We start from the raw sequence: 17,329 nt of genomic DNA on the forward strand, positions 1-17,329 counted from the left end.
CACCAGGATCTTGCTTCCAGAGGTAACTAACAATATAGGAACTGGTCTCTGGAAGAGGTCCAAGTTTGCTAATCAAAACTGGAAACTAATCATATTAGTGCTGCCTTAGTTTTCTGTTGCCGTAAAATGTTATCTGAAGCTGGATAATTTGGAAGAAAATAGATTTATTTAACACAGTTCTGGTGGTTCAAGAGTGTGGCATCACTGTTTGTTCAACTCCTGGTGAGGTCCTCATGCTGCTTTATACTGTGACAAACAGTGGAAAGAGGAAGTGAGAGTGTGGGGAAGGAGCAGGTATGAGAAGGAATTAATAACAACCCACTCCTGTGCTCACGCAGTCCCTTCTTGACACTTGACCTAGTCCCACAAGACCGAACCAGTCTTGAGAGAATTTACCAGTCTTGAGGAAGACATTAATCTATTCATGAGGATGATGCCTTATAACCTCCCACAAGTCCCCACCTCTTGAAGTACTGTTACACTGGATCAAGCCTCTAGCACATAAACATGTGTCTTGAGGGGTTAGGGGCACATCCAAACCGTATCAAGTGCTGGGAGTCAGTTGATCTCTTGTATCTGTGAATGATTGCCTTATTAAATATCACTCCTGAGATCTGGATGACCTAAATTCTTGGAAAGGGGGGAAGGTGTGATGAATGTGGGCCATGCTGTTAGATCTGTGGTATCTGGGAGCCCATGACACATTGACTGGCACCTTAACTCTTGAAAGGTCAATTACAGCCACGGCTTTCAGAAGTTAAAGACATGAAACCAATGGCCTCCCATTTACTGCATCCATACAGACAATGGCCAGGCTTGTGACTGAAGAACACCTTATTGATTGTGAAGATCTACCCCAGAGTTAGGTGGCACTACCCTTTGGTTTTGAGTTTCCATGTCTCTGAAAAAAATTGGAGAACAAACATGGCCTCTGTATTAGTCAGAGTTCTCTAGAGGAACAGAATCAATAGGAAATATGATTATAAAAAGGGAATTTATTAGATTGGTTCACACAACCAGAAGCTGGATAGTTCACAATGGCCGTCTGCAGCTGGAGAGCTGGAAGAACCACCTGATGCCCAGTCAAAGAGGTAGAAGCCCCAGAACAAGAAGGATCAACAGTGCTACCCTAGTCTGAGAACAAGGCTTCTGGAAACTACCTGAAGAATTACTGGCAGAGTCTGCTTTGCAATAGTGAAGAAGCCAGAGTCCAATATCCTCAGACGATGGAAGCAGCAATCAAGAACCCATTAAAGAAGAACTGAACTTGCATCTGCATCTACTTCCTTGTTCTTTCCACTTTCATTCCATCCAAACCACCATCCTACTGGGCAGTGCTACCGACACTTACAGAGCATCTCCACTTCAGTTCACTATCCCATATTCCAATCATTCCAAGAAAAGCCCTCATTGACACACCAGAAGCCTCAATCATCGGTATCTCTTAATCCAATCAAGTCGACAATTCAAATTAACCATTACAGCCTCACATTCTTAGTCCTGTTAAGTGAACAGAATTAAAGGGGATTGAAGGGAAGAGAGGGTAAATGGGAATAGGAAATAAAGTAGAATGGATCGGGCATTACTTTCCTATATACATATATGAATATACCACTAATGTAACTCCACATCATGTACAACCAGAAGAATGGGCAGTTATACTCCATATATGTATAATATGTCAAAATACACTCTACTGTTATCTATAACTAACAAGAAAAAATTTTTAAAAGTGAGCAGAATTACAATTTGACATTAGTGATTTATAAATCTCCATCTCTAAGTGCTAATATTTTTGTCTGTTTTTAGATGGCTACCCCAAAGAAGAAATGATTTATAGATGGAGAAAAAATTCAGTTGAGGCAGCTGATCAGAAATCATGGCGGCTTTATCAGTTTGACTTCATGGGCCTCAGAAATACCACAGAAATCGTGACAACTTCTGCAGGTAGGAATTAATAAAAAGGTACAGCTCTCAAAGAGTTCTGTTTTTTATTTTTTGTTTTTGTTTTTGCTTTTGTTTTCCTTACCTTTTCTTCCCCTGAGGCCTAAGGCTATATCTAGTCAGAAACTTAATTTGGAATCCTTTAATGTATATGTTTTCAACTAATTATGTTAGGGCAACATGATACACAAGTGATACTTGAGACAAAACAACTAATTCAAAAGTGAAAATATTTTAAGTGTTTTAATTGGGATGAGAGAGATATAATTAGAATTTATTGATACTTTGGAAGCAGAGCTATGTTTGCATTGTTTATAAACCTAACTAGGATTATTCAATACCATATTTATATAAACCAATTATACTAATGAAGTTCTATAACTTTCCACATACATGATAAGAACAAACATGATTGAGAATTTGCAAATAAAAGGAGCTGGTGTGAAATGTGCTTTGAGTTTTTGTTTCTAGCTTCTTCCTTTTATTCTAGTCTATTTCATCTCAAATTTTGAAATTCTTTTTCAATAGATTGAGCATAATAATTAGCTACCAATTTGATTTTTAAGTGATCATTTGTGCATATTATAAAGCATGTAATTAGATGAAAAGACACTTTGCATATTAATATGTTTTAATTTTGTTGTTTTATGTATGTGTCTGCTTTTCAATTTTGGTATTTACTTATTCCTATGGCCCACTAGTTTGCAAATGATTGTATTTGGGCAGGATGTCAGGTACAGATTGAGGTTAAAGTCAACTTCTCTACAGATATTATTAGTACAATGCATAATTTGTTCACTTTTAAAATCCTCTGATAATTTACTTCATTGACAACTAGATTAAGATGTCAGATTTTATAATTAATTGTAAATGTGCTGACAGGACACTACAAATTCTTGGTACAATTGCAAAACAGAGATCCATTCATACATCAAGAATGGTCCTGACAAAGTTACCTAATTGAAGAAGAAAAGCAAAAGATTTCCTATGGGTGTCATGATGGTGAAGTTGAGAAATGGGATCTATGTTTAAATATTAAACAATGACAAGGTTAAAAGAAGATCATAACTTACTTAAGTGAACTCTGGTGGCAACATGAAAAGAAATGTGTTAAAGAAGTTTCTTCCCAGTTATGAGTCCCCTACATTAACAATCCAATAGCACTCTGAGAGGTTGGACTGTTCCAGCAGAGGAGTGGGGTGTAAAGTTGCAAGAGTGTTACCAAATAGAGGATTATTCTGTATTTAAATGCTAAGAGTGGAGGCTGAGCTTCTCTTCCTGGTGTTGTTGGCAATGGCAAGAGGATGTTAAACAAAAGGAAATGGAAAACAATTGGCTCAGGGGTTTTGAAAATGATTGCAAAGGAACACTAGCTCAGGGAAGTAGGCAATAGAAGGAGCAGTGGAATTGAAGTGATCAATTCTGATCAAGTATTGTGTGAGGTGTTACCGTGACTTACAAAGAAATTAGAATGGATCTACGTCTATTCTCTTTAAAAGTTTCACAACTGTGGTGCCGCATGCCTATAATCCCAGTGACTCAGGAGGCTGAGATAGGAGGATTACAAATTCAAAGCCAGCCTCAGCAACTTAGTGAGGCCCTAAGAAACTTAGCAAGACATTGTCTCAAAATTTTAAAAAGTATAAAAGACTAGGGATGTGGCTCAGTGGTAAAGTACACCTGGGTTCAATCCCCAGTACCAAAAAACTTCACAACCCTGAACATTTGAATAATTTGTAAAATAACCAAAAAAAGTATCATTTTATGGTTCTACTCATAATCATAAAAAAAGGAAAACCTCCTTGGGATGATAAAAAAAAATTCCACTCATATGTTCATTAATTAATCTTCTATGCATTACTAGCCATTATAAGTCTACCATCACAGCATCAACATAACAGATCTAACAAGAGAATCACTGTTCATTGTTGGCTGAATCCAGACTATGTGAACCAAGAAATGGATTCATTAGTACTACAATATGTATTTACTGGAAAAAGAGAAGTAAAAAAAAAAAAATGTGGATAACTTTTGTGCTTGTCAGTTTTCTATTACTATAACAAATACCTGTGAAAATCAACTTATAAAGAGAAAAGATTTATTTTGTCTAATGGTTTTAGAGGTTTTGGTCTATAATCAATTGTTCCCATAATTTTGGGCCAATCATGAGGCAACACAAAATGGCAGAAGCACATGGTGGAGTAAAACCATTCTCCTCATGTCATGCCCTCAGTAAAGTCCTCGTACTGAGGCTCACCTCTCAAGGGTTTCACAATCTCCCAACAGCACCACTCCAGGGAACAAATCTTCAACATATAAGCTGTTAAGGGAAATTCCAGATCCAAACTGTAGCACTCTTTTTATGTTATTATTTGTTAGTCCCATTCTTATGTGGTCATGTCTCCAAGTATAAAAACCAAAACCAAAATTACCTGTACCTGCAAAAATTTATCTACTGTAGCAACAGTTGACCTTCATACTCTGGAGATGAATTCAACTCAGGTGGATTTCATGTTATTCAATGTTTCTTAATAACATTCTTAGCTTCACATCACCTTTTTAGATCCCCAGAGTGGTCTTAGAAATATTATTTATAAGTTCTGGAAGTTCTGACCTGATAATCCACTTCTTACTAAGGGAATTCCCAAGTCATCCCACACTCTGTTTGAAATTTAAGGTTAATGGGACTCATGTCCAGACCTGACAGATCTTAAAAGGAGGCATTCAGCTTCTTCTTACCCTAAAGCAGCATCATAAGTGCCTAACTTTGACTTGCTGGTGAGCTTTTTCATAATCTTTTAAAAGTAAATAGAACATTTCATTATAACCATTTATTTATTCATTTATCGAAACCCCATTTTGCAGAGGGAAAACTTAAACCCCTAGTCATGATGAAGGACTGCAAGAAGGTGCAAGAAGGGTGGATGAGAAAATTTCCTGTATGTAACTATGTAGCACTGCTGCAGAGTCAAGATAAAGTGAGAGAGGAGAGTGGTAGTCAGAGCCTGCAAACACAAGAGATCATGCTGTGCTTGTGGCTTGGTGTGTTGTTCTCTGTATGCTTTTCTGGTCACATTCAGCATCAATTGAGGTGTTAACAGACTGATAAATATTCATAAAACACAACTACTTGCTAAATGTGGCTGCCATTTTTGCCAGGTGGAGGATCACCCATGGTGTTGGAATTTTAGAAGATCTGCCAGATCAAAGTCTTTTTGTAGACAAATGCTATTCCTTGTTTTAAATCTCCTAACTCAAAATAATGATGATGGCAAGAACACACAGAGCTGTCCCTCGGTATCCTCAGGGGATTGGTTTCAGGATCTCCACAGACGCCCACATCCACAGACACTCATTTCCTTTGTATAAAATGGCATGGTATTTGCATATCAACTATGCACATCCTCCCATATAATGTAAGTCATGTCTATATTGCTTATAATACAGAATACAATTTAAATGCTATGTAAATAATTATTATACTTATTGTTTGATGAATGACAACAAAACAAAATCTCTACATTTTCAGTACAGGCACTACCTTTTTTTTCTGAATATTTTTGATCTGCACTTGGTCAAAAGGTCAAACACACATAATCCCTTTCTTCCAAGAAGATTAAAGCATTGGCAGCACTATCTAATTGATTTTCACAATTATTTTGAAGTTTAAAGAGGATGGAAGATATTTTTATTCCATATTTTTAAGTCTATGTAAATAATTCTGCTAGGGAATTTATTTTAAAAGGAAAAACTGAAAAACTTCAGCATCATGAGTCTCCAGGTGCTTTACCAACACCAGATACCTTAAGGTGAACTGCCTTAAATCATTATTTCCACTGTCAACACTCCAGATTTGATGTCCTTTGGACATGACCCAAAACAGACTTTCATTTGACAGTTTCTACTTTTCTGTGTTGATATAACAAAAGTATCAAAAATATTCTTCAGATCACTCTAAATAACATTGATAAACTACAAAGCATATGTTTGCTTAAAATGTATAAAGACTGTTCAAGAACTAATAATTGTATGGGTTTCTTGGGGCTGTAATAATAATGCTACAAATGGAGGGTCTTAAACCTCAGTTTTGTGTCTCAATTCTGGAGGTTGGAAGTCTAGAATCAAGGTGTTAGCAGCATTGATTCTTTCCAAAGCTTGTTCCAGGCCTTTCTCCTTGGTTTCTAATGGTATTCTTTCTGTGTCTTCACATAGTCTTCCCTCCTAGTCTGTCTCTATCTCTGAATTTCTCCTTTTTATAAGGATATTAGTCATATTGGATTAGAGCTTGCCCTATTGACTTCATCCTATCTTGATCATCTGCAAAGATCCTCTTTCCAAATAAAGTCGCATCTAACACATCCTGGGGGATAGGGCTCCAACACTTTTGGGGGACAAATTTAACCCACTGCAATAACCTGGGAAGTGTAGCACACTCAGAGGAACAACATTTCTCTTGCATTTAGAAGGGAGATTTTCTCTTTGTTCCAGACTCATTCTTTCTACTTGTATTTTCTAGTATTGAGCAGGTTTCAGTCCTTCCATCAACCTATGTAGATGGTTTGTCCACACAGTGAGAAAACAGTCTTTGGGCCAGTGATTCTCAGGGTTTAGCAAGCTGGGAGCTGCTGAGTGGTAACACCTGGTTCATGAGGCCTCATCTCAATCTCACCCAGGGTGGGTGGAGACCAGGGGTCTATATTTCACAGAGCCCTCTGGGGGTATCTCCTGATGCCAAAGTTTGAAAATCACTAAGCTACCCCAATGTTAATGATGATAGCTGTAAGATATTATAAAAATCACATTCCTATGGGATCATGACCAATGAAGAATGATCTTCCTACTAAATGTAGTGTGTTAATTTGGTTGCTGATATTTTTGGACAGTCTTCACAGTTTTCTGTCTTCCTCAACTATTCCCTAAGAATGATTGTCACCTGAGAGGTCCTAAAGGCAATGCTGCCCAAGGAGCAATACAAACACCCAGACCTTGGTTTCTAATACCATTCTCAAGGAAAGGAACCAGGTCCTGTTGGAGAAATGACTGACTATAGATCTGGGGTAAGAAATTTGCAAAATGAGCCTGAAACATCTTATAGTGCTGGAAAACAATACTAAAACATTCACTTCATACACAAAAGACTAGAGGTATATCAAGGGGACACAGGATCAGCTAAAAGACATGCCGATGGTCAAAATTAAAAACGCGACCAGTCAAATATATATAGCAGTATTGGATTAAAACCTAGGTATAAAATAAATATTAATGAGTCCACAGATATAAATAAATGATTACATACATACATACATACATAAGGGAAAAAAATAGACAAATCTCTCATGCAGAATTCCCAATAATTTATGTAGATAGTATGCCTTTAAGGAGATAATGTATAACCTCCATTTAAGAATGGACTGCACACAGTGACTTCCTTGCAAAGAGTGCAGTAAGAAAGGAGGGGGAATGATTCAGTGGAGATAAGTCACAAAAATTACCTCAGCCAGGTGATCCTGGGTTAACATCACCAGTGTTGGAATGTGCTGACAGTATATGTCCTTAACACGATGGAATGTTTATTGGTAGTTTACCTCTACTGTCTTCCCTGACTCCAAACACATAACCTCTGACTATTACTAAGAAAATATCAAACAAATCACAATTAAGGAATATTCTACAAAACTTTCAAGGTCACCATGAAAAAGGAAAATCTGAGACAATGTTACAACCAATAGGAGCCTGAGGGAAAATGACTACTAAGACCAATACAGTACCCTAATTAAGGTTGTGGAACACAAAAAGGACATTAGGGGGGAAACTGAGGCAATATGAATAAAATATAGACTTTAACAATAATGTATTAATATTGGTTCATTAATTATGACAAATAGACTATACCAATGTTTGTGTTAATAATAGGAGAAACTGGGTTTAGGGTGTAAGGGAATTCATTGTACTATGTCCACACTTTTTTTGGAAATCTAATATGGGTGTCAAATGAAAAGTTTACTTAAAGAAGGAATCTGTGCAGGGCATGGTGGTGCACGTTTGTAATCTCAACAGCTCCGGAGAGCGAGGCAGGAGGATAGTAAGTTCAAAGCCAGCCTCAGTAATTTAGTGAGGTCTTAAGCAACTCAGGGAGACTCTGTCTCTAAATAAAAATATAAAAAAGGGCTGGGGATGTGGCTCAATGTTTAAGCATCCCTGGGTTCAATCCCTGGTACCAAAAAAAAAAAAAAAAAAAATGCAAAGAAAAAGAAAGTAAGAAAGGAATCTGTTATATAATGGTGAAATTCTAGTTCAGCCATCATTGACTGGTTTATAGGGAACCAGTCATAGACATACACTGGGAAAAGTTGATATATTAACATTAAGATCTGTCTAAAGATATCAGATAAGTGCTGACACAACTAAGACTTGAGGAACAATATCCTGGAGAAGGAGACGCTGCACAGAGAGGGGCCCACCTGAAAACTTCTTTCAGTCTACTTGCTGAGCATCTGAAAAGGAGCATGAACTAAAGTGTCAGGGTAAAGAATCTAGAAATCAAGTTGTTATGATTTGGTTGTAACCTCAGTGAGACTGAATCATTGGAGGCTTTCAGCATTATCTCAGGGAGACAGAAAAAGGAAAAGGAGGGAAAGAAGAGTCAGTACTCCACTTCAGACATTTTCTGGGTTGTGAAACGGTGAGGAGGAAAGGAAGGAGGCAAGCAAAACCCTCTGGAAGGCAGAATCTACCAGTGTTGGCAAGACAAGGGTCATCACTGAGAGTGCACAGGAGTAAGGATTATGAGCACACCGAGCTCTGTGAGAACCTGGGAGGGTTATCTCCCGAGCAAGTGTGAATAGACCAGAAAAAGCTGTGGCTCCGCCTTGTACTTTCTCTGCACCTGACTGTAGGACGTGGTTAGCTCCAAGTGCATTGGCCAGAAAGGAAAATGATGAATCCTCTCTGAAGAACAAAAAGTATTTTTTTTCTTATAAATTTCCATACAAAATACAGACCATTGACAAATGACCAAAGCCCAAAGAAATAGAGGACACCAAAAGACTCAGAGGTGATTAAGATGTTTGAGTTGTCCAACAAGGATTTTAGAATGGAAGTAACTAACGTAATTTTAAGAGAACAGAGGAAAAGAATAAATGAAAATATGGTTAACTTCACCAGAGAACAGAATTCATGATGAGAAAAAGAACCAAATGGATATTTTAGAAAGAAAATTTCAGAATTTTAATTAAGAATACAAAATACAGATTAAATCTTAATTAAGTATAGGAGAAAATAAAACCACTTAGCTATATAATCAATCAATAGTAAATATCAAATCTAAAGAAAAAATAGAAATAATCTAAAAATTAAGAATGCAATAAATATGTGAGATCACATATAAAACGCCCACATGTGTAGTTGGTAAAGAAAAAGAAATTAAATCCAAATGTAATTAGATTCCCAAAAATGGAGGCCATGAAGAATGAGTTGGAAGGAATAGCTAAGGAAAGAATGGCTTAGAATTTCACCTAAGTGGATGAAAAACATGAAATTACACACTCAAGAGTGCCTGTCACCTACAGAGAATGAATGCAAAGAAAACCATTGCACTGCTGAACCAAGGCAGAAGGTTTGTCTTTAAGTATCTAGACAAAAAAGACACATTACCTTCACAGGAACTAAGTTAACATGATGTTCAACATTCCCTCAGGAATCATGACAACCAACAGACAATGGAATTCAAAGTGTGGAAAGAAACAAATTTATATTTTAAAAAATAGCCAATAAAAATAAAGGCAAAAGAGTAATGTTCTCATACTAAAGGAAATAAGATTGATTTTGTGATCTCTGTAGCAAGCTGGTTTCCCCTCTCGTCTAAAGCCTTTAAGATATTTGCAATCCGAACTATTTCTTTGCAATTTTAAGGCTGTCCCAAATGTCCATTTGAACCTGAGTCTAATTATCTGAAATAATGTGGGGAGGAAACACAGCATCCTGGGTTTGAAATCATCTACAGCAAGCTATGTGAGATAGAACCAGAAATGTGAGGCATGCTTTGCAGTGGACATACTTATCACAAGTCTAGGGCATGCGGAGGGCTTGGTAGTAGAAGCATTCCTAGCAAAGATATCTGAGGATAAGATTAAGTTGGAAACTGAAACCCAAAGTTATTATTACAATTATTATTAATTATGTTGTATTAGTAGCTCTTCTCCTGGTTCCTATTTCATTACAAGACCCCACAGAGGTCCCCTAAGTTATCACAGTGGAATAACAAAGCAAAACATAAAACCCAGGAGAAAAAGTTGCTCTTCCACAGTTATGTCAAAAGTTACATAGCTTGATGTGTACAACCAATATTTTTGAAGTCAATTTGAGCTTTAAGTTTACTAGCTACTCTAAGACAGTTTCCAAACTCAAAAAAAAAAAAAAGCTCTGTGTATGAGGTTATGAGGTTTTAGATATTATCACTGTTCAACACTCCACCTAATTTCTAAAAACCTATTTTCTTTGACTGCCCACTGAAAAGAGTGAGCACAGAAGGCAGGAGCATCAGCACTATCCTCAGACATCCTATGTTTGAATGCACCTGAACTGCTTACCTGCTTTCTGACCTCAGGTATTTCCTCTTACCCATCCGTGCACTGTTGTTATAAAGGAGAAGGAAAAAAAAAAAATGCCTTCTCAGTATGGTTGTTGTAAATGTATGAGAGCTAACATATGCCAAGTACATAATTGCCATCCATGAATAGAAATATTGTCTATTATTATTGCCTTAATGTACTTCCTGTGAGGAAGAATTGAGATATTTACATCTTGACTTCCCTTAGTAAATAGTCCACTAAATCAGCTGCTAGCATTGTGTTCAATGAGACATGCTTTAACAGGGAACTATAGTGAAATTTATATCTTGAATGCAAATGAAATATATGTTTAAAATAACTCCTGTAGAAATCTAAAAGTGGTTTCTTCTTGACTTTTTGTCATATTTGTCTGAATGCAATCTGGGTAATAAATCAGTCTGGGTTTTCAAGTCATCATTCTAAAAATAGTGACAGTATCTTTGTTCACAAGATTAAGTGAAAAATCTTTCAAACCCGCTGTGAATCATCCTCCATCTCTAATTCAGAGAGGAAATGTGGAAAAATTCTGCTTGGTCTAATGAACTGCTCGTATGCTAAAAAAAAAAAAAAAAAAAAATTGAAATTCTGGAACAGAAATCATATCTGAATATATCTGTTCTTTTAAAATCATATTTAATCAATTACTCTGCCATGAGATCTAAATAAATCATACTATGTATTATAGGGTGACAATAATATTCATACATCATAGCATTTATGGCTTTCATTTAGTTTTTTTCTGTACAGTTTGAGCAAGCTAAGACATATGTCATTACCTTTATTTTTCAAGGATGAACTGAACCTGAGCAGATTTCAGGCATGGCATACAGCAGTGGACCCAATATGTGCTATGGCTGAGCTTAGGCTCTCATTGGGAAACCAGTGGTTTTCCATAATATAACTGCTAGAAAGAGTGAGTTTTACTTCCTACAACCTACCCCCAGTTTTTTCGAACATTTTATTTCCTCTAGTCCAGTGTTCGACTGTGGCCTTTAAAGTTTCATTATTTGATATATTCACTGGCATAGATGATAGTTTATATTCCTTTTTTCCATTATGGAGTTACATTACTGCTTCAAATCATTTGATCAAAAAAGCAGTCTTAAATCAGTACACTGACATACAGAATATGATCATTTAAAATTATTGCTGTAGTTTGGATCTTGAATGTACTCCAAAGGCCAGTGTGGTAAAGGCTTGTTCCCTAAGGAGTTGTTATTGGGAGGTAATGGAAACTTGAAGAGGTAGAGCCTAGTAGGAGGTCTTTGGGTCACTGGGAGCATGCCCTTGAATGAGGCTTTGGGATCCTGACCCCTTACACCTCCCTTCTTTTGCTCTCTGGCCATGAGATGAGTGTTTTTGCTCCACCCTGTCCTCCTGCCATGATGTGCTTCCTCTCCACAGAGTCAACTGAATATAAGCTAGAACCTCGAGCTGTGAGCCACAATAAACCTTTTCTCTTTATAAGTTGATGATCTCAGTCATTTTTTATAGTAATGCAAATCTGACCAGCCCAATTATCTATAATATCCACCACTACTTTATTGTTGAGATGTAGAACTCTGGCAAGTATTTCTCTAGAATATTGCCATGCTCAAGATGCTCACAAACATTCATTGTCTCACATGCTCTTTTGATGATGCTACAGCTCTTTAAGGTGGTGAGGCTACTATCTCATTGTAGAGATAACAAACTGAGATTTTAAGATATTTTCATGAAAATCAATGTCAAGCAATCCTGGTATTAGCTTCAAGATAGCTATAGAGTGCTTCTATTGAGTGAAACCATTGAGAATGTGCTGGAGAGACTTACACCTGATAAAAGTAAAGCAACCCTTGAAGTCCTGTGCTGAGGCAACTGAAGCACTTGCTCCTGCCCATATCCTCACAAGCACTACACACCTTTACTCTCCAACACACACACCATTCCCTCCCAACCAACCTGGTTAATTTCAGTCATCCCTAGCCTCTTAAACATTGATGCCACTCCTCCAGGAAGCCATTTTTAAGAATGTCTCCCCCTTCCCAAAGACTAGGCTAAGTAGACGGTCATTTACCTCCATAGGACCTTTGTTTTGCCCCATGGTGACACATGCACATTGCATATTATGGTAGACATTCTCAAACACAGAGTTCGAGAAGGTGAACCCCAGAGTCATCCTCCCTGGGCTTTCGTGCCAGGCCTGCACTCAAGATATGTCATCTTGGATGTGTTGTCTTACCCCTCTGAGACTCATTTTCCTCTTCCACAAAATAGAGAGGTCAATACTAGCTCTTACCTCCTAGGTGAGGACCTTGTCAAGATTAAATGAGTTTGAAAGCAGCCAGCAATCATTACCTAGTGTTAATTTTACATGTTTCCCAATATATTTGCCTATTGGCATCCCAGGGAATCTAGCAAAATAATTAGCTCAAAGAAAGCACTTGCATGTTTGGAAGAGAAAATAATGCTTACTCTGTTTAGCAAATCAGTCAAAAAGATAAATATATCACTTTGAAAACACTTAACTGACATCTTAGAAAAATTAATGTGGGCACATTATGAAAGAGGCTATTGTGTTTTGATATTGTAGTAGTTCTGTTTCACCTCTGTTTATAGTTTTATTATTTAAAATTTAATCAAGGGATACTTTTATCTACTTTGTACTTTACAGATGAAAATTACTTTTGGCATGTAGATACAAATGAATGAACTAGAATTTGTGAAAGTGGTAAAGGAGATTAACTTCAATTCTTTGAAAAAATATATACATTCTCCACACCCACACATAGTGTATTCTATTGTTGTTTTCTATGTAAACACTGCATGCTTCCTACTGGATTCAGATTTAGGAAGTCCTTTCTGTTTCTGTGTTATTTGGAGACTGAATGTCCTAGGTGGGGAGTTAGCCCTTAGGAGGCCCCTGAGGTGTCCAGGAGTTTAAGTAGTTAATCTCCATTCAATTCACCTGGAATATTTTTTTTCTCACTTCCATTTTCTATCTTAATCAGTAGAGAATCTTGGTAAGTGCAGGCCTGTTTCCCAAGATAAATGACCTTCCACTTTCCAGTGTCCATCATCCCTCATGATAATGAGGATAGCATGATATGCAATCAGTCTGGTAACCTGGGCAGTATTCCTCTTTGTCAAATGACACTTTTCTTATTGTTTTAGTTTTTAAGGATTGTCACTGATCAAACACTTCAGTGCAAGAAATTTTGTGTGGACCCAAAGTTGTTTTTTGAATAATAACTCTGCTTGCTCTTTTTCTTTCTTTCCTTCCCCCCTTCCTTCCTTCCTTTCTACCAGGGATTGATCCAGGGCACTTAACCACTGAGCCACATGCCTGGATCTTCTTTTTTTTTTTTTTTTTTTTTTTCTATTTTGAGACAAGTTCTCACTAAGTTGCTTAGGGCCTTGCTAAATTGCTGAGGCTGACTTTGAACTTGCAAGCCTCCTGCCTCAGCCTCACAAACTGCTGGAATTACAGGCATGCACCACCTCACTTGGCTAACCCTGATATTTAGATATTGATCTGGTCCCCACTTCCCTTTTCACAACTCATGGTTAGAGGAGAGTGAGAACTGCTGAGGAACCCCTGGGGTTCTTCTCTCACCCCCTTGCCATCTCTTCATATTTCCCTTGGCCCATTCCTGAATCTGACTCTGTGACCACCAAAAAAATCTATCATCAGAGTCAAGCTCCTTCAGATTTAGAAGTTCACCTTCTTTTGATTGGAGGAGACTTGCTCAGTTTATTGGAGCACTGTTGTTACAGGAGTGCAGTGATATTCTACCTGCCTGACCTTCAGCCATGGCCCTCTCTGCTTGTTCTGCTGCCAAAATACTCCTGCTGGTCTAGATGGAATGTGAGTGACACAGCATCAGCTCCTAGCTGCAGTACATGCCATGGTTGCTCCCTCAACCTACTTACTCATTTTAGTGAAGTGTTATGGTTTAGATATTAGGTTTCTCCCAAAAGCTCATGTGTGAGTAAATCCAAGAAAGCTGAGAGGTGAAATGATTGGGTTATGAGAGCAATAACCTAATCAGTACATTAATTCCCTGATAGGGATTAACTAGGTGGTAATTATAGGCAAATAGGGTGTAGCTAGAAGAGATGGGTCATTGGGGGCATACCTTTGGAGTTTATATGTTGTCCCTGAAGAGTGGAGCTCTCTCTCTGCCTCCTGGTGTGATGTCTTGAGCTGCTTCCCTCCACCACACTCTTCCACCATGATGGTCTGCCTCACTTTGAGCCCCAGGGAATGAAGCCAGTTATCTATGAACTGAGACCTCAGAAACTGTGAGCTTCCAGATAAATTTTTCCTCCTAATTGATCTTATCTGGTCTTTGGGCACAGCAGTGAAAAAGCTGACTAAAACAGGAAGGAAAGAACAAAATTCAAGAGACCCCATGGTCTGTCTTTACCAGCACCCAAGCATCTCTCAGCCTGATACATGGCAGTTCTGTTTCAGTCTTGAGTGGGGTTTTCCTTTTAGTTGCAACCTGAAGTTTGGCATCTATCTTCCTGTCCCTTTTGCTGTTTACTTGAGTATTACCTCATGTGTCACAGCACAGAACCAAGACCACCATCCAGATTCTACAATGACTGCTTGCTATTTGTTTTATCACATTCTTTAAGTTATTTATCCATTTATTTTTACATCTCAAAAATCTATAGCTATCAGTATGACTAGTCTATACTTGTATCAGCTAGCATTTAGTGGTAAATTTTAAGTGTGAAAGTATAATAAAGAGGAAAAATAGAAAATAATATATCTTTGTAATATTTAAGTGTGTATTACTCAAAGAAGTAATTACCAGTAAAAACAAGTGAAATCAACAAAAACAGACAAACCCAAAGAAGCCCCTACATCTGAGGAAAAGCTCCATTGAAGTAAGAATTACAGGGAAATTGAGGAGTTATTCTGTTACTCCTTGTGTTCTTATTTAAAATGTGTGGGCAGCATTGGCTGTTTGTGTACCTCTAAATTTTCTTCTTATTACTCCTACATGCCAAGGCCCCTGTTATTTTCTTCTTAAAGAATTTTTTTAGTAATATCTTATATGACTTGTGTAATTTTGTTTTTCAAAACCTGCCATCAAACTGTGTTGGGGTAATTTATTGCTCCTTTATAACAAGAGTCTTTTGTTTTATCAATAAGTAAAACTCTAGAGGTTTGGTCTCGATGCAGAACTGCACAGTGTCATGATTAGCCCATTTGTCAGGACTAATTATGCTGAATCTATAACAAAATTTCTTTTATAAAAAGCAGTTAGGAAGCCCACAATTTTAATGAGGACTTAGCAATGCAGACTTGGCTAAGAATTCAACATACCTCCCTAAGTAGGTCTTAAGTGGAAGGAGAGGACACATTCCAACAGCTTTTTCTTTCTTATATAATAAAGTAAGAGATAAAAGGAGTTAGAAAAAAAAAGACATGCTTTGGTCTTAAGTCTCACTTGGAAAGGATCTGAAGATGGTGGAAAGTTAATGCTAGTCGCTCCTAGAGCATCATAAAGTGATTAACCCCTAACCCAGGTGGGTAAATCTCTTCATCAACCGGTGATCACTGGGTTGTAGGGTACGTGGTAGGTCCAGTGAAGACTGATTAGTTGTACTTGGACATTCCATCTCAACTGCTTCCTTACACAGAACTGATTTTTTTGCATGTTCCATTTTTATTAATCTGGAGGCCAGAATGTTTTCTAGGGAATGAATCTTCAAAACAACACTTGAATGCAATGGAATGATATTGTTTGTTTTAGAAATAAATTTGTTTTCCTGCTGTAGAACAGCTCTTTGTTCAGGACATATATTTATATTGTTCTTTGTGTTGATGAAAGGACAACTGACAAAAATATATCTGTGCATTCACTTTGGGTCTATGAAGTCTGTCTTTGGCACCACACCTGTTATTTAAAGTGTCTGTCATCCATGAGTTTCTGTGTCTTCAATTCATACACTGTTCAACAGCCCCCAAGAAAAAAGTAAATTCTATTGAATAAGACTGAGAAGGAGTTACTCATTTTAAACCAAGAAACATGCTCATAATAGAATGGTAGGCAAAAAATAGAGTATAAAATCTTCTTTACCTCTGTGTGTTTCTGTTGGCATGTGGATATGCACTGAAATCAAATACAACAAAATCGTAATGGAAGTTTTCCTCTTTCTTCTGATAATATTTTACTTTTCATCTTAAAATATTGGTGCATATTCCCATGTTTTAAAATCTCAGTGTTCTTTTAAACTTATAAATTACAGAAAAATATATAGACTTGAGTCTTTAATCCTCCATCAACCTTTGTTAATATCTCAGTGTATAAAAACATATTTTTTCATAAAAGAGATTTGATCTCCTATTTTTAAAAACTCAAAAGTAGAGAAAAGTACAAAGATGAAAGTTCTAGAATACCTGAAATTCCATCTCCTAGTAAAAACCACACCTAATATTAGGTTGATGTCTTCCAAAACAGTGTTTGATTAATTCACACAGATTAATAGATCAATATAGAGACAAAAAGTACAGAAATACTTTGTAATAATTTTGTTATTGTTAACTGTTTTCAGAATTAAATAACATGTTTAATTTCCCTTGATTCTATTAAGATAAAAGGGGAAAAAGAGTAAATTTTTTTTATTAACAAATATGTTGTTTTCTAAATGACCCTCTGAAGTTAAGAACATTTTTAAAAAGATTCAGCAACAGAGTAATTATTAGCTACATACTTCAACTTTACACAGAATCGATAATCTCAACGCTATGAAGAAAGATGATGTTAATACCCTTTAGC

General features: G+C 37.0%; 1 protein-coding gene across 1 annotated transcript in view; it reads left to right on the top strand.

The window, feature by feature from the left end:
- Gabrg3 (gamma-aminobutyric acid type A receptor subunit gamma3) overlaps positions 1-17,329 on the top strand; it is a 640,380-nt gene that overhangs the window by 560,813 nt on the left and 62,238 nt on the right. The window contains exon 6 of the mRNA XM_047539871.1: positions 1,810-1,947. Within this exon, the coding sequence (XP_047395827.1) occupies positions 1,810-1,947 (138 nt within the window). The remainder of the gene's footprint in view (positions 1-1,809; positions 1,948-17,329) is intronic.

The sequence above is a fragment of the Sciurus carolinensis genome, chromosome 2, assembly GCF_902686445.1.
Source record: "Sciurus carolinensis chromosome 2, mSciCar1.2, whole genome shotgun sequence".
NCBI lineage: Eukaryota > Metazoa > Chordata > Mammalia > Rodentia > Sciuridae > Sciurus > Sciurus carolinensis.